The following is an 18,262-nucleotide window of genomic DNA, read 5'->3' on the forward strand; positions in this document are numbered from 1 at the left end:
ATCTATGTACCAGAACTTTATACGCAATTGATTACTTACTGATAAAATGAGGAGCAACAGGTTTTTCGGAAAAACGGAGTGAATATAAACATGTAATGTTTTGGTGATAACGTCTGGTTCTTTGATCGATCAAATGATTGTACTGTGAATAACACCGATTAAATAAGTAGGCAAAATTGAATACATGTGATGGTATGGGTATTCACATACATTATTGTTTATTGTTTATCGTTTAGTATTCATTTATTGATCTGATAAATATCAAGCTGCATAGCATGACCAATATGGATACTAGGTCTCCAAACAAAGTAATTGTTTCTTTATTTGCAACATTGTGTTCACACATAACAATATATTACAGTCGTGGGTTTTTTTTCTACAGCTTTACTAATGCCCCTGAGGAAGGGCAGATCGCCCGAAATGCATTGGGCAATGTGTTAAAAACTTTTGACAAATATGAATATCATGAAAAAAATGAGATTAATACTGAAACAAAAGCTTCAATAAAACTTTCTTTTGAAAAATACAAAGTTACCAAGGAAATTCTTTCAGTGTGCATGTGAGGACGTCATTCCCGACTGGAATAACGCTACTTTTGTTCACACAGCCACCTCCAAGACTCAGAAGGAGGTACTCACCTAGCACCTAACCACTGGTTACGAACTTGTTAAACATTTAACTCACACTGAGTGCGAAAGTTCTCCATTCAAATCCCTCAGGACGGGGTGGCATCTCACAGGTCTAGGGGAAGCCGGGGTTGCATATCCAAGGCGGTAGTGGCTTTGAAGCCCCTGGAGTTGATATGCTAAATCACTAGCCATCCTACTAGAGGAGGTGTGAACAACTTCCTCTGGAGCAGGCATTGTTTCTGGCCTCATAGAGTGTGGGCTCTCACCTGCAGGGGGTCAGAAACTCATCTGTGGTGGCAGGCTGGTCAATGTCAGTCAGCATACTAGATAGTGGAAGTTTTTTCAGGGGGCACCTCTAAGATGCCCTCTGGGTGCATGTCATAATAAAGCCTGTACTGGCAACAGTACAGATTTATTAAGACGAGGTGTTTGATACCCACCGGTAAGTCCCTCAGTCTGTCACCGAGGCCTTGTCCTCGCTCTGCGGAGGGCACAGATTCCTTCCCGGGACGTGAGCCCTCGCCAGTCGCCACCCTATCCGCCGTTTCCAGGCGTTGGGGTGACTAGTGCCCAAATGGAAGCCTATGCTACGGCTCTGCAGACTTCTTTGCCCCCCCTCCTCTTCCTGGGACGTCCGCGGACCTCTCACCGTGTGCAGAGCCTACCGCCGACTCGCCGGCGACGAGTTTGGCTTCAGGTCTTGGAGGTCTTCAACCCCCTGCCTCGCTGCAAAGCCCCGCGGGGTTCCTTGTGATGTCTCAGGAGGTCGCCGGGACTCACGGTTCGTCCTCGAGTACCTCTCGGTCCTCTGGGCAGGCGGCTGTCTTACCAGGGACCGAGCCAAGGCCTTTCCGGCGCCTCCCCGAATCCCTCTCGGCCCTCTACGCAGGTAGCTGCCTCCGGAGGTCGAGCAGGCGCCTTTTCGGCGCCGTTCATTAGCAGCTTCATCTCCGGCCCGCCCCTTTCCTGTGCAGCAGGTGGTGGCGGAGGTCGACACGGCACCTCTGGGCGCCGCTCAGGCGCCGATCAAGGACACACATGTATCCCTGGCGGACTCCACGCCGCTGTCCCGGCGTCTATTCGTTGACTCTTCTCCGGAGGTCGCTTCCTCTCCGGAAGTTTGTCATCTCCTTGTCTCCTCTTCACCAGAGACTGGACGCTTCGTTGTTGCTTTTTCCCCAGCGTCTTCCAGGACGGGCTCTACGCTATCTCTGCGGCCGCAGTCCCCGGACCCTATCTTCCGCACCTTGCTGGTTGCCCCACAGGGTTCTCCGCCTTTTCCGGAGACCTCTCAGGCTCCTCACTCGCCCATAGGTCTTCCATCTTACAGGGGCTAGCCGTTCCCTCTTCCAGCTGGACTCTGGGACGGGCGGAAAACTTTGCAGCCTTCTCCCACAGAAGAGTTGCTCTATCCCCAGTGACCCCCTACGGAGGCGGGCGTGGCTTTTGTCCGGGCCATTTCTACAGCTGCTGGTATTTTGCACATGGGCGCCCGGTCATTCCAATACCTACGGACCATTTGTTGAAGGTTCTCCACCAGGGCTCTGGTGGAGGGGAGCTGCTTCTCTCAACTCTCTTCTGGGGGCGTCCTGCTATGTGAGATCTGGTGCTTCAACCGCTTCGCCATCGTCCTGCTCCGAATGATTTAGTCTGCCTTTCTTCCCACCCTTCTGCCCAGGGCCCTGTCTTGCTGTCTGTTTTCCCTTCCTTGCCTTCGGTGTTGCTCCCTCTGTCATGTGAGGGCCAATGGTTGGGCTCATTGGGGCGTAACTTCTTCTCCACCACCAGTGCTGCTTTGTGCGCGCTCAACACTGTGTATGTTGGCCAGGGCTACCTCTGCCATGCGGCATGCTCCTCCCATGGAGGTGTCTGCACTGATCTGCGGCACCATGTGCTAGATGGGCTGGAGTTAGCTCCATTTATTCTCCATTCAGCCGTGGATGTTTCTGATTCTCTCTGCCGCACTATGGCGAGTTCTGTGGCTCTCCGCCGCCATGCTTGGTTGCGAGATTGTATCTTTCCAGAAAATGTTCAGGAGTTTCTTGTTGACCTGCCTTTTGATGGGATTCTTCTATTTAACACCCATGCGGACTCTGCCATTTAGCGACTCTTTGCAAGGCTCCGTCCCTTTCCCTCTCCGAAGGCTTTGGCTTGTCGGTCTTCAGGTGACTTATGGGAGGCGTTTATCCACCTTCTTTTGGGCCTAGTGTTTCGGTTGGCCCGTCTGTGTGTGTTCCGTGTGGCTTGGAGTCCCTGCAGTGTCCTTAAATTGGCATCTCTGTCTTGTTGGCTGCTGGTACAGCCCTTTGATGTTTGTGGGGGGTGTGTTTTCTGACAGTTAGTGGAGCCATATAGGTCCTCAAGTTGGACCATCCGTGTATTTTTTGGCTGATTGGTAAGCCTTCTGTGGTTCTACCCACAGGCCCTTTATGTTCTTGTTCTCTGCTCTGGGGTTTTCCCCTAAGAGGTGTTCCCATGTTTTGTTGGGACATGTCATACCCTAGGTGGGGTACTTGTTGGCTATTGTATGGCTCTGTACTAAGCTGGGTGGGTGTGGATACCCTTCGGTTCCTCGCTTCTCCGGCTTCACTGTATACCCCTTGGTGCGGTCCCCTTCTTTCTTCCGCCTCCATGCAGCTTGCGCTGCTTCAGGTCTTGTCCTTCTCAGTATCTGATGGTGTTTCTATCCTTCATCTACAGCGCTTCCCTGTAGTGCAATTTGCCCTTGCCCTGCAGGATGTCTGCTTCGTGGCCCTCTTCAGTCTTTGGAGCACCGGACCGGTTTGTTGTGCCACCTACGGCATTGTGTCGTGGTGTTTCCACCTGGTTATCCGGTGCTTCGGACTGGTCCTCTGCCTTGTGTTCTAGGGGATACTGGGATATTCCTGGTGTTATCCTGTGTTCTGGTTGATGGTGTTAGGCTTGTACTCCATATTTCTCTTCTTATCTTCTGGCCGGTCCCACTTCTTTTCGTCGGTCAGGTTGTGCCACTGGGACAGCCCCTACTGGGGCTTGTTCTGAAGTTCTCTTCCCTCTGTCTTGTATTGCGCTCGGCTTGTTCTGGGCACACTACTTCTTAGTATGTACCTGTTGCCTGCTGCGCATGTATCCTCGTTCTGGTCCACCTCCATGGGCCTCGGTGAGTACTTGTGTGCTCCTGTCCTGTGCTCTGCTGGGGCTTTGCGCAACTGGGTCTTCCTTCTCACGTCTGCGCTTCTCGGCTGTTGAGCCGTTCCTGCCTTGTCTGCCTCGGGGCTTGTGCCAGTTCCGCTGTCCCCTTCGCTGTATGCGTGTTCTCCTGCGGCGGGCTCTGCCTCCTTTTCCACCTCTGCTTCATGGACTTTGCAGGTGGTTCCTTCTTCCTTTGTACTCTCTTTTTGCCGTCGGTCCGTCCGGGGTTTCTGGCGGATGACCCTGCCCCTGGTGGGCTTGTGGTATCCTGGCCTTCCCTTCTCCTTGTTCTTGCTTATCTCAGCTTGGTGGGGGCTGGGCCATCCTCCCTGTCCATATGACACATCCCCTGTTGGGGCCCTGTGTTCTTCCAAGCTGGTGAGGTTCTCTCGCAGACCCTCCTCCCCTCTGGGTATGGCTATGGTATCTATTCTACGTTAAGGAATCTGCGGCTAGTAGTCTCTATCAGATGTACAAGTTACTTAATTCGGTAAGGACGTATCTGGTAGAGACTATCTAGCGCAGAGTCCTTCATGACCCGCCTTTCCTCCCCGTTCTGCGAGGACCTTCAGCTTGGTCTTCTGCACTCGCCTCCCTCGGGTGGCTTGTCTTCTGCAAGTGCCCTCTTTCACTTCCTCGCTGACAGTATGGCCCGGCAAGCAACTACCGGACCTGGAAGTACATTATAAGTAGCAGTAGGGCAAAAAAGCAGAGCAACAAGAAGTGGGCAAAGAGGTGTCCAACTGGATGAAAATAAATCAACACGCATCACAAATCAAACTACTTGTTCTACACAGTAAAGGAGCTTAAAGCACAGCTCTTCAAGGAACCCCAAGGCTCCTCGTGGCCCCAGGGCGAGCTCTGAAGAGGACTGCCCCCTTCCCACCCACCCTTCAGCTATGTACACGGTCTTGAATGAATTCCCATCACACTACCGTGTACAGTGCTTCATTTCTTCATGCCCAGGTTTGTGCTCCAGGCGCACTCACAAGAACTGTACATCAAAAGACAAGCCTCACGTTGATTAGATGCAAGGCCTGCCAGCCACCTCAAAAACAACAAAAAGACGAGTGAAGAAAGGCATCCTTTGAAAACTAAAATAACAAACGCAACAAGATATTAAAGACAAGAGAACTACACCTTCGGGTAAAGTTTGCGCTATACAAAATCACATTACATAAATAAAAATAAAAAAACAATCGCTATTGTAAAACAAGGTAAAACCCATACCAGATATGCGACCCCAAGGCGAGAGAGCGGAATGAGCGGAAGCAGGAATAGACATGCATGTGGACTGCCGAAACCTGCTGTGGGGCGGGACTTCCTTTTTCTTCTGGAAGCCCGCGCTCACGGAGTGCCCGGCCATAGGAGCAGTGGTGACGCGGGGCTCCCGTGCCCGAGGGAGAGCCCCGCGGTGGCGGCTGAAGTCCGGAGTTGCGCCGATGAGGTGAGTGAGGCTTAGTTGTAGTGGGGGGCAGGGGAGGGGGGGGGGGTCTCTGTGCGCTGGTGTGTGTGTGTGTGTGCGCTCGTGTGTGTGTGTGCGCGCGCTCTTGTGTGTGTGCGGGGGGTGGGTGGTGGTGTGTGTCTCTGTATGTGTGCGCTCGCGTGTATGTGCGCTAGTGTGTGTGTGCGTACTGGTATGTCTCCGCGTGTGTGACTGTGTGTGTGTGTGCGCGTGTCTCTGTGTGGGTGTGTCTGTGACCAGCCTTCCGGAATCGGAGCGCGTGGTTGTGGGCGCCACCCGCTCCGAACCTGGCAGATGCGCGCGGCCAGGTCTTGTCTCCTGGAAAGCTGAGCCAGTGACAATAGGTCTCTGGCGTTTGATCTAGCTCTGTAAAAGGCATAATTCCACCACATGAGAACACAGAATGAGAGCTTTTTATTTTTTGTCACTTACTGAAAAGGTGACCGAGCATTTACAATGTTTTCAAGCTCTTATGCTTCCAGCAGGGGATTTAAATACGGTGGTAAATTAAACCTTCCTTTGTACTTCTCAACACATCTTTGAAACCTTCTTACACAATATTGTTTTTTGTTACCACTTCTCCAGACAGATCAGTGTGTTTTTTATTTTCTAACCCACCATGCATAGCATCCAAATACAGTTTTCCTTAGCACTAATATCAATTCATGCATGAGTTTTTTTTGTTTTGTTTGACTCTATGGGCTCTCTTGGTGTGTTTCTCTTTGCCTCAAACTTCATTTAAGATTCGGTTGCGTTGATGGGGTTTGTTCAAAGACCAGTATGGCTCAATTCGAAAAGAAATGAAAGACCTAGAACCATTGCTGTTATTTATACTGTGCTATGAAGAAAATATTGCATTGGGCATTTTACAAATGAATTCACTTTTAAATTGGTTTTATATTGCCAAGCTAGTTTTCATGAAATTCCAGAGCATGTTTAGGAAATTATACATTAGAGCATATTCAGCAATATTCATTGTCTTGGCCGTCATCAGAAACAACCCTTTTAGTTAAACGATGCAGCACTGCTTCATGGACTACTGTGCATACATTTAAAAGTTACAAATCACTCTGTGGTTGCACAAGCAAAAGGTGGTGAGAAAAAGGTTTGTGTTAAATCTAACCTCTGACAATCACTCTGGGTGTTGCTTGGGCAGTACATCCTTCGGACTCCAGTATTTTCTACAAGTACCTCTGTAGTATTCGCCATCGCAATCTTAAAATACTGTTACAAATCTTAAGAGTAAGATCCTGAAGAGGAGTACGGTGGTGGGGGTGAACAAGACACTGATCCTCCTCAATTTGTAGTGGAGTCGTTCCCAGGCTTTTTAGAACCACAACCCACTTTTTAGAACTACAAACTTCCATGCCCCACCTACCTTTAATGCACAAGTGGTGGATTTTAAAGGTAACTAAAGCATTGTGTGGTAGTATGTTGTCACTTTTGGACAACCCATTTTCCATTGAAATGGCCCCTAACTTTGCATATACATACAGTTTTACTGACAAAAATATATAGCACCCAAACAATAATTTGTGGAAATCTGGATTATTTGAATATTTATCATTTGTGCATCACCAGGTGTCTTGATTTGTTTTTATCCTATTAAAATTTCTTTCCTAAATAATGAATGCATACAGATAATTTACAGGTATGTACATTGTGTTGTGTGTTGAAAAATAAAAATCCTACAGCCTTTCGTTTCACACTCCTTTACTACTTTGGTGTTAGAGAAAGAAAAGTAAACACTAATCCCATGTTAAAAGATTAAAGAACAATTTGTCAGAAGACGTAGCCTGACATTTGACTTTCGTGTTGAAGCAGTGGCAAATGGTACAAGATCAACACATAATTTAAAGTCATCTTTATCTATTACTCTGACTTTCCCAACCCACCAAAAAACAGTTCACGATCCACAGTTTTAGAAATGCGGTTGTAGTGCGTTTTGCCCTCCATGATATCCCTTTTGTGCTTAGAGATTCCTTAACCAACCAGGTGTGTCAGATTTGAGGAAAATGTTATTTGGTATTTACAAAGAAACATTGTTGCAGACCGTGGTGAAAGAATGTTCGAAACCCCGCTTTTTGAGCTCAAGGTGGAATGGAAATACTACCGATCTGAAAATGTCGCAGACTTAAGCGCCCATTAATGAACTTAAGCAGCATTCTTTTTTTTTATATATAACTTTTTTATTAATAAACATTGGCATATAAGCATTTTTTCAATTAGCTTAGTATCAATATATGCATGGCAATTTGAGGCAATACTACTACACATTTCAAGGAGGAATCAAATCTTCATGTCCAGTACTCTGGGGGGGAACGCAAATGTCTCCACGGTATGAGTTCCACGGTGACCATATGCGGGACCACTTTTTAGGACAGCCACGGGCAGTATACACAGTCTTTTCTCTAAACATACACCAGTTCATACTAGTCTACCATGCCTCCAGGGTGAGGGAAGTTGCTGCTCCCCAGGCCTGAGCAATATTTCTTTTGGCAAGCATGAAACCCAAAGTGGCCCATTGTGTTTGATGGATGTTAAGGTCGGTCGGTTCCCATATGTTTAGTAAGCATCTGCGTGCTTCAGGGTGAATGGTAACAGTAAGGACAGCCCTCATCACTGCCTGTATCTCCCTCCAATACATTTGAATGAGTGTGCATTCCCATATAATGTGCATAAAGGTGCGGACTTGGCCGCATCTTCTGCGACAGTCCCCTGTTTCAACTCTCCCCATCTGTACTAGCCGGGGACCGGTCATATATATCCTATGCTGGATTTTAAGCTGAACTAGCCTTAATCGAGCTGGAATGGCCACCACCCGAGGAGAAGAGATCGCCTCTTACCCCTCCTCATCATCCATTTCTATGCCATCCGACCCCAATTTCTGTCACATTAGTGCAAGAGGATCTTCCATGTTGTGAATTAATTTATTATAAATTAATGAGATGGTCTTATCCGGGATATGGCTATCCAGTATTCTGTCCTCTAACAGGGATGGTTCGGGAAGGGACGTGCCCCTTGGGATGAGGGAATGTAGTGCATGGCTAACCTGTCTGTAACGAAAGAACTCCGTGTCAGCTAGCTCGTGTTGGCTCTGGAGGGTGGCAAAGGGTTTCATCCCTCCCTTCTCCCATATATCTATAATTTGTGAGATGCCAAGCAAGTCCCACTTATCAAACCCCTTCGTGGTCCACAGATTACCCATTTGTGCAGAGTCCCACAGGGGGGTAGCTAGCGTAAGTTTACGTTCCCATCCGAGGGATCTGTTTGCAGAGTGCCATACACTGACTGAGTGTCCAGTGGGGCCTGTTAATCTGGGCCAGTTAGGTTTTGAATAAAGAGATCCATTGTAATTTCCTCCTGGGAGAAGCCACTTATCCATCCGGTAGCCTGGGTTGTCAAGGTCACACTATGTACCATGATTGATAGTTGCTGCCCAATAATATTTCTTTATGTCTGGTAGACTGATGCCACCATCGTACGATTTTAATGTAAGTTTACCCAAGGCTATTCGTGGCGATCCGTTCCACAACAGGTCTCTCTGGAGGTGTTCAATTTTTGTTTAAAATATTTCAGGGGGACAGAATCGAGCGAATTTTCAGGGCATAGTGAAAACTGGGAAGGGATACCATTTTAAAAGAGCTGCTTTGCCCAGAAGAGAGAGGGGAAGAGACTTCCAGCTGTCTATGTCCTGCTTTAAGCGAAGCATCGGAGGAAGGAGATTCTCAAATAGATGTCTAAGGACAGAAATATTCCCAAATATTTGAATCCCGTGGTACTGACCTGAATTGGACAATTGTGGAGCAGGGCGGGTAGACCTCCCTGAAGGACATATAAGTGGGATTTAGTCCAATTAATCCTAAACCCAGAATATCGACCGAACACTGCCAGTATGTCCAAGACTCCGATTAAGGACTTTTTGGGATCTGTTAAATAGAGTAAAATGTCATGCCGCATAGAGTGAAATGTGGTCTTCCAATTCAGGTGACCACAGCATACCTCGAATAACTGGATCACTGCTGATTCATGCTGCCAAGGGTTCCAATGCTAAAGCAAATAGGAGGGGGGGAGAGGGCATCCTTGGCAGGTGCCCCGGCTCAAGATAAGTGTCAGACTTTTTATTATTTACCACGACTTGTGCCATTGGCTTCGAGTATAGGAGTCGAGCCCATCGAATAAATTTCTGGCCGAATCCCTGCTTTCGGAGGACCGCTATAAAATAGGGCCATTCAATAGTATCAAACGCCATGGTGGTATCCAGGGAGTCCAGGACAGCCGGTTCTAGGATCATGCCCGCCCTACCTAGGCCCCCGTGGACTCGGCGCAGATTTAACGCTGTGTTCCGGTGTGGTATAAAACCGGATTGGTCTGGGTGTACCAGTTCTGAAATTATTTTATTTAGACAGTTAGCTAGGACTTTGGCAAGGATTTTAGGCTCAGCATTAAGGAGGGAGATCGACCTGTATGAAGTGCAATCCGTTTTGGGTTTGCCTTCCTTATGTATGGTTACTATGTTGGCTATACGTTGGTTCATTGGCAACTCACCTACTTCTCTGCTTTCCTCGAACATGTCCTTAAGATAAGGAGACAATTTATCAGGGTTGAGTTTATATAATTCAATTGGGATGCCGTTTGGGCCAAGGGCTTTCCCCGAGTTTAGTGATCTGATCGCCTGTGCTATCTCATCTGCCTTCAGGGGGCTATCTAATAGTCGCTGGTCCGCTAGGGAAAGAGTGGGGAGTGTAATGTCCTCCAACAACTCAGCAGATTCTTCCTTGGTGTAGGGTGCCACTGCGGTGTACACCAGGTCAAAATTTCTTGGGGGTCAGTTATGCAAACATTATGAATGTCATGCAGAACTGGAACCAATCTCTTCACCCACTTGCATCTATCAAGCCAAGCTATCAATTTTCCGGCTTTATTCCCTAGGTCATAAATCCTACCAAGTGTCTCTCTACCCAGCATTTTAGCTTTTTCTGTCACTAGTGCCCTGTATTCTTCCTGTTTAAGACGCAACAGGTGGAGCGAGTCAGGTGTGGTCGTTGATTCATCTCTCTCTCTAATTGGTAGATATCTTCCTCTATATTAAACACTTCCTTTTGTTCCTTCTTCTGTCCAGATATTAGGGACAGAGCTTCCCCCCTAATCACTGTTTTGAAAGCTTCCCAGAGTATCTGGGAGGAATCTACCGTACCCAAGTTTTCATTGAAATAAGTGTCCATCGTCTTAGTGAGTTCCCTACGAATTTCGGGGTTGCAAAGATACCAAGGGTTAATCTGCACCACCCTAACCTGATCAATGAGTATATGTACCCATAACGAAGAGTGGTCGGATATGCCCCTAGCTTAGGTGCCTGATTTCATGAATATGTGAGATTTGGGGGCTAGGAATCAAAATCTAATCTAATCTGGATAGGCTGCCGTGGGCCCCCTCAGTGGAAAGTGTGTTGTATACTCTATGGGTTGTAGGTGCGCCTGCTGCCCACCAATCCAATGGCCTCAAGAAAGTCTGGCAGCCATCTATGAGAAGGCCCCAACTCTCGCGTGAGTGGCGATCTAGTTTACCCGATCCCACAGAATCAAAATCACCTCCCAGTAACAACATCCCTTCAGGTAGTGAAAGGAGCGTGGTCCGCAGGTCCTGGTATGTAGTAGTTTGGAGGCCAGGTGGGACATAGACTGACACTAGTGTGATATTTCGTCCCTCCCAGGACCCAGTGATACCTACATAACAGCCCCTGTCATCCTTCCAAGTAGAATCCACGCTAAGGGGGAAAGTGTTTTTCAGCATTATACCCACTCCTCCTGAACTTGTTGTGAACCCAGCATGTGCCACCAGCTTATATCCCAACCTGCACATAGCTTTACATGAGCTTCCTATCAAATGTGTCTCCTGAAGCAGAACGATGCCCGGGCCTTGTTTCCTGATATATTGAAGGACTATACTGCGTTTAACCTTGTCCCCAAGTCCGTTAATGTTCCAGCTCCGAATTCTGGCTCTCTTATCCCACTGCGTATGCATTGAATCTAATGGAGATTTCAATAGGCTCAGTCATGCTAATTACAGTGCTTGCCGATGTAACAACGATAAAAAAAAACATAAATCCCCTTCCCAACAACCCCTTTCCCTGCTTCCCTGCCCAAACCATTTCCCAACACCCGCCACCCTGCTACCCTGCCCTCTAGGCGTAGAAGTGCCCAGTCCGAACTTGCAGAGTGCCTGTCGCCCCAGTGAAATAACTAAAAGTAGAAAAATGTAGGGGTGCCATTGCTCCATCTTCCTGTCCCCCCAACACATTTCTGAATCTTGTGTCTCTAACTGGAGTGTCTTTTAAGCACCCCAGGCCGATAATAGTGAGATTGAGTTCAACTATGGGTCCACTAGGACCCCTTTACCTGGGTAAGTTTGTATGAAGGATAATGGCACCCAGTGAATCTCATCCCCGAGCCTGTAAGTCTAAATCAGTCACCATCTCTCTCTCCGGACCTGTTGTCCACTCTGCTATCGAGCCAGTCTGAAGACACCTCAGGATTGTCAAAAGAACTATGCTTGTCCCTCCGCCTCCACGCGGATATGAGCCGGAAACATCATTGCGTATTTAAGTCCCCTCTCCCTGAGCTTCTTAATGGTCATGAAGGTTTGACGTGTCTTTGTACCAGTTGCGTAAAGTCCAGAAAAAATGTAATATCAGCATTTTCATAGCGTAGGGGTGCTACGGCCCAAGCATGCTGCAGAATTACATCTCTGTCCCGGAAGTTGAAGGCACGTGCTATTAACGGGCGCAGGGGTGCCCCTGGTTTGGGCCGCCCGCCGCGGATTCTAGGTGCCCGCTCAATAGTGAAGAATTTCCCCAGCCCATTAGGTTTAAGGTAGTTGAGGATAAGGTCTTCCACAAACAGATCTGGTGCTGGCCCCTCCGCTTTTTCCGGAACACCCAGGATGCTGACGTTGTTGCATCGCGTACGGCCTTCGCAATCATCCAGCTTGTGCTCAGCCATCTCGCTGAAGGATTTAAGATCTTGCACCTCTTTGGAGTAGGGATACATAGTCTGTTAGACTGGCTGTCTTAATATCCAGAGTTTTGACTTTCTCGTTCATTTTTGTGAAATCAGCCCGTATTAGATTCACGTCAATGGGGATAGTATCCATTTTATGCTCTAGGGAAGATTTGACTACATTGATGGCCGCCATACATCCTGAAGGGTTCAGTCTGGGGTGGCGCCCTCAAGGTCTTCAGTTGCCTTAGGTGTATGATGCATGTCCGCAGGTGAGCCTCCAGGAAGGGTGTAATGATCAAGCTTATTTGATTGAACCTGCTTAGTGCCTCTGGGAACACGCGCTGGGCCCTTCTCTGATTCATTTCCCCCTGCCATCGCGCACTAAAGTATCATGACTTGTTGTTCACACCTGGGCTGACAGTCACTCTGTGGGTGGGAGGTGGCAGGGGGCAGAAGGTGTGCACTCTGTTTATAGCGGCCAAGCCCTCACAGGTGCAAGGGACAAATGCAAATGGAAGAATGAACTGGCTGCCCCCTAGGTGTTTGTGACAAATTCCTCAACTAACTGCTTCGCACTCTTCCCCAGGTAGTTTACACCACCTCTGCCGCAGTCTCAGCACTGCCAAGGGCGAGTGTCATGCAGAGTACCTGCAACAGCATAGCTTGTGCAGTAGATGGCTGCAGGCAAAACGGCAAGGGTGCCTGTTAGCGCTTTTCAGCTCATTGCGGCAATGCAATGATATTCCTCATCACCAGCACCTGTCCCCACCCGAGACAGCACGGTTGGGTCCTAGGGCACAGCGAAGTCCCCTTTGCCAAGGCTGCGCTTGGCCCTTTCAGGCTGCTACAGGGGCCTCGACTGTAGTGTATCCAGCTGACGCGGGTCCAAAGGCACCCGTAGAAAGGAGCCCATCCACCTCCGTCGATGCTGGATTTTCTTCACCCTTGAGGTTCCTTGATGAAGACATCGCGCACACCTCTGTCCCTGAAAGTACCTTGCCGGCTAATGTCACTGGGCTTCTGGAGGAACGCGGCAGTTATTTTCACCATCCAGGTAGGGTAGATTGATGAGGCTGAGCACTTATCAGGCGAACGGGGCAGCCCCCAGGCTGAATCCGATTCAGATGCTATCGGATACATGCTAATCCAAACACTTCGGTGCCGGGCCTGGAGGACTGCACTTTATCTGCCCCTCGACCAAGGGCATCTGCATCTAAGCGCTGCGGAGGTAGCAAGCTCTCGAGTTTCCCGCTGACCGGCGACTTCCGGTCCGAGCGGCCGTCTTCGCTCCACACTTTTACGGCTGGCAGAGGTATGTCAGCCCCAGGCGTCAGACGTTCAACCAGGCCCAAAAAGATGGGACGCGTATCTCCAGTTCTAGACGTGCCACAGAGCTCAGGAGTGCACGGCTGGGCACCGCTCACCTTCGGCTACCTTTTGGGGAGTCTGAGAAGCAGGATCACTGACATGATATGCGCCGTAGAGACCGTCTTGACGGAGCTGAGGTCTTAAGCGGGCATCTTGCTTCGATGCTTGGCCACGTCCCCCTTAAGCAGCATTCTTGAAAGTGACTTAACTATCTTTTGATTGGAAAGCCATAAAGGAGAAGACTAATACTTGTGGTTTATTTTTTCAACCATACTGAGTAAATGTTGTGGACTGACAAAGACTTGGATGTCCTGAGAAATATAGAATTAGGTGAAAACTGTGGATAGGAAAGAAGAAAAAAAAGTACATTTTGAAGACAAACTCACACTTTTACGAAGCAGGCTCTGCAGAGTACAGGCTGAAGCTGTAGTTGCGAGTGGGGAATGACTGAGGATTTCTACTTGCATATTTATCCACCTCAGTTTGTTGATCATGTGTGTAAACCTGACTGAGAGCAGGTTATTGATTTACTTTCTCTTTCCACCCTTGGTATCATGAATGCCTAATGTCCGCTGACCTTTGGATTGGGGCGTGAGACAGTAGAGTGCCACTAGTTTAGGGATTGCTGCTTACACACTTTGACCAATGTTTCAGTCCAGTAAGTCCAGTGAAATGTGCCCTCTAGGTTGTATTCAAACAAGTACGCAAACATTCCCTTAACTACATGTGGTCTTTGGTAGCAGAAATTGACTTCATTGTGCATTAACCTATTTGCAAGATGCCTTCTAACAATTCTTTGTACATGGTTGGAGACTGGTTCCAATTCACAAGCAAAAGCATGATGCCATATCTGTCGAGTTATGCTCCCACAGGGCCCTAGTTTAAAACTTTTCTGGAATTCACAATGACCTCACCAGTTAGACTTAGGAAGATGCAACTTTCACAGTTTACAACATAATCCTGTGAAAGTTTTGTAAATGTTTTGGTTTTGTTTATTGATAAACTCTAGTTATTTAAAAATGTACAGTTGTATGCTGGATGCCAAATGCCAGCGACCTTGTGAATTCACAATTATCATCTTTTTTTTTTTATCTCCACCTCTGCAAAAGATGAAATCCATTTGGTTAAGCTAATGCATTAACTTGCTTTGTTTTACCATTTAGGACAATCAAGTTGCATTTGTTTCAGCCTTCCTTCGAATATATAGAAAATGTGTATATGCAGCATTTTTCTGAGATGCTTAAAAAATTATATATATATATATATTTATATATATATTATTCACAAAATTCCCAAAGCAATGAAGACGCACACAGCAGGCGATGTTAACCATACGGTTATATTTCTTAAAGCGGCAAACCGCATTCTCATTGCAGTGTTAAAAATGTAATCTTGCCTGACTCGTTTCGAGGTTAAAAACCTCTTATTCATAGGATGCTGGAAATGCGTGTCGGAGGCTCTAATTGGTTAATTAGTCCTTTTGTTCACACCCTCAGTGGGCCGCGTTTGTTGCGTGCATATTGAGACATATAGTCCTAGGTATTAGAGCATCGTATTACCCTTAGTGGGTTCCGCCACATTCCCTCATTAAAGCAATTGTTCACCCTCGTGGGCCTCTGAAGTGAGCTGCTGTCAAGTTTGAGCCACATCTCCTGTGCTGCATAGAGGGGGCGAAGACACAGTTCTTCACCACACAGCCTCGCTGATTTTCACGATGGTGCCGTCTTCCACGGCATGGCTGCCGTGTCCATAGATTATTCACCAAAAGCCCAAAGCAATGAAGACGCACACAGCAGGCGATGTTAACCATACGGTTATATTTCTTAAAGCGGCAAACAGCATTCTCATTGCAGTGTTAAAAATGTAATCTTGCGTGACGCGTTTCGAGGTTACAAACCTCTTATTCATAGGCTGCTGGAAATAAGTGTCGGAGGCTCTAATAGGTTAATCCCACTAAGGGTAATACGATGCTCTAATACCTAGGACTACATGTCCCAATATGCATGCAACAAACGCGGCCCACTGAGGGTGTGAACAAAAGGACTAATTAACCTATTAGAGTCTCCGACACGCATTTCCAGCACCCTGTGAATAAGAGGTTTGTAACCTCGAAACGCGTCAGGCAAGATTACATTTCTAACACTGCAATGAGAATGCTGTTTGCCGCTTTAAGAAATATAACCATATGGTTAACATCGCCTGCTGTGCGCGTCTTCATTGCTTTGGGCATTTGGTGAATAATCTATGGGCACAGCAGCCCTGACGTGGAAGACGGCACCATCGTGAAAATCAGCAAGGCTGTGTGGTGAGGAACTGTGTCTTCGCCCCCTCTATGCAGCACAGGAGATGTGGCTCAAACTTGACAAAGTCTGAGACTCCATCAGATGAAAGTGATGAGTGGTCAGGAAGGATCATCACTATATCCTTGCTCCCATAAGATATTGAATTCAGTCAAGGTCCATATTCTTGTAGCATATCGCACAAGTTTCATATATTTGAATCTAGACAAGAAGACTTAAGGTAGAGAAATAAAAGCATGGTTTGTGCTCTATAGCCAGGTTACTATCTGCTTTTTAAATAAGTGTTTCTTCACATTTTCAGATAAGAACTTCTCATGGCAGAACTCTGGAGCAGTTCTTTTTTCTTCACAAGCAGCCAGTAAAGATGGTGATAATGAAGACGATGATGGAGAGGATGCTGCACAAAACGAGGATGTACATTTTGAGCCAATCGTGTCCTTAGTTGAGGTAACACCAAGCTTGGTTCAACTTGCACACTTGACCTAATAGTCATTTTGTATTCGGTTTTATTTCAAGCCTAATGACCGAATGACCAAGAGTATACACTGAAGACGCAGGCGGCTTGGGTTTTAAAGCTTTCCAGTCATGACCTTCTCATACTTTTCTCCATTAGTCCATTTTAGCCAAAAGCGAACTGTGTTAAAGTATTCTAAACATTTGAAATACACATTTTCAATTTCTCACTTCCTACATCGGAAACTCATTTGAGTCACAGCTGTTGTGCATGGGAAAACTGCATATTTCTAGCTTTTCTAAATCGTTCTTAAAAAAAATTGATTTTCAAACTGTTAAGAGCACCGCTTGCAAAACCTGAAAATTGACTTAAGCTATGTAGTCTGTTATCATGTACATCAGCTGGATTCTTTTATTAGGTGGGTCTGCTGTGATGTATGTTTCAGGACAACACTGTGTTTTCCCTGTGGTGAGCTCCACAAACTTGTAAGCCCATTGAAGCTTCTATCTTTTGCTGTGTATTTTTGCCAACAGCTGTGCTGGGCTGTGATGCTGGGGCTACCCAAAGTGTACCCCTTTTTGTGAAGGTGGCTGCTGCTCATTCAGCCAAGGCTATGAGGTAAACTGCATGTGGTAGCAGTATGAATATAATCAAAATGCAGTCCTTTATATCTGTTCACCAATGGGAAAATGCTTATTCGCTATTAAACTCTAATTCCCCCCTCTAAAAATGGTGTACCTGGTGGGTGGGAGAGGTGACCACTCAGTCACTTTATTTTAGTCCAAGTATCCAGTACCAGAGAGAAAACACGGACTCCTGTCAACCAGGCACTGAATATGCTTTCTCACAACTGATACAAATACATACCAGGAGTAAACCATTTCATGGTTGTCTTTTCTTCTTCATATTTGGACTAAGAATGGGAAGTCTGCTGCCCCTTTGTGCTGTTTCACCTGAAAGAAATGGAAGCTCTGGATACCTGCACTAGTAGTTGCCCTGTACCTACAGAGAAGAAGTGAATGGATTTCAAGAAGACTGCACAAGCCCCCCATCGCTGTCAGGGATATTTCGAAGAACTGTGAGGTTGCCCCAAACTGCCTGATTAGGAGAAGTGTAGTCTGACACCAAACAAAGCTCAGGTGAATGCAGTCAGTTCCTCCTGCTTCAACACGCTACACATCCTTAAACATTGTAAAAAATCTTCAGATGGATTCTGTAGTGAGATGAAATGATGGTAAATAATCCAATAAATCCAGAGTAAGTGAAGGAGTATTTATTGGAGCCTCCACTCGGTAAGAGATCAGCAGTGCAACTGCCAACAATGTGATCCAGTTAACATGAACCAAAACAAGCACATTTAAAGATACACAAGTCATGTAAAGAATACTAGAAATGAACCATTCTAAAAGGAATTACAAGGAAAATTCTATCCAGAATTCTCATATATAAAACATTCTATAATGAGGACATAGATAACACCATACTACACATCCCCTCCCTTAATAAATAATGAAAGGAGAAAATACATACATTTTAATTAACGATAAATAATAAAATCATCAAATTTTTTTGGAATACGTTTTTGTCTTTTAGACACATAAAGATCATGAGAATTCATTTGTGCATGAGAAGAAACATTACAATCAACTAGTTCATGACCATTATTGATAGATTTTGACTCCTCGTTTGGAATTACAATATCATTGGCAAAAACTGGATCCTTAGAATTGTGTCCTTTAAAAATAAAAGGATCAACTTTAGCAATTCTAGAAATGTTCCGCCAAGATCCATTATCCAGAAGAACTGAAGTTTTGCCAATTTTACATATGACAAAAACGTCGGAAAACTTTGATTGACCTTTCTTTACAAACGTT

At 46.6% G+C, this 18,262-nt stretch overlaps 1 protein-coding gene across 1 annotated transcript in view; it reads left to right on the forward strand.

Moving 5' to 3' along the window:
- Positions 1–18,262, forward strand: part of LOC147697214 (E3 SUMO-protein ligase RanBP2-like) — a 485,030-nt gene that overhangs the window by 402,754 nt on the left and 64,014 nt on the right. Inside the window, exon 26 of the mRNA XM_086934287.1 lies at positions 16,236–16,381. Within this exon, the coding sequence (XP_086790413.1) occupies positions 16,236–16,381 (146 nt within the window). The remainder of the gene's footprint in view (positions 1–16,235; positions 16,382–18,262) is intronic.

This window comes from Lissotriton vulgaris, chromosome 8 (genome assembly GCF_964263255.1).
Source record: "Lissotriton vulgaris chromosome 8, aLisVul1.2, whole genome shotgun sequence".
In the NCBI taxonomy this organism is placed as follows: Eukaryota; Metazoa; Chordata; class Amphibia; order Caudata; family Salamandridae; genus Lissotriton; species Lissotriton vulgaris.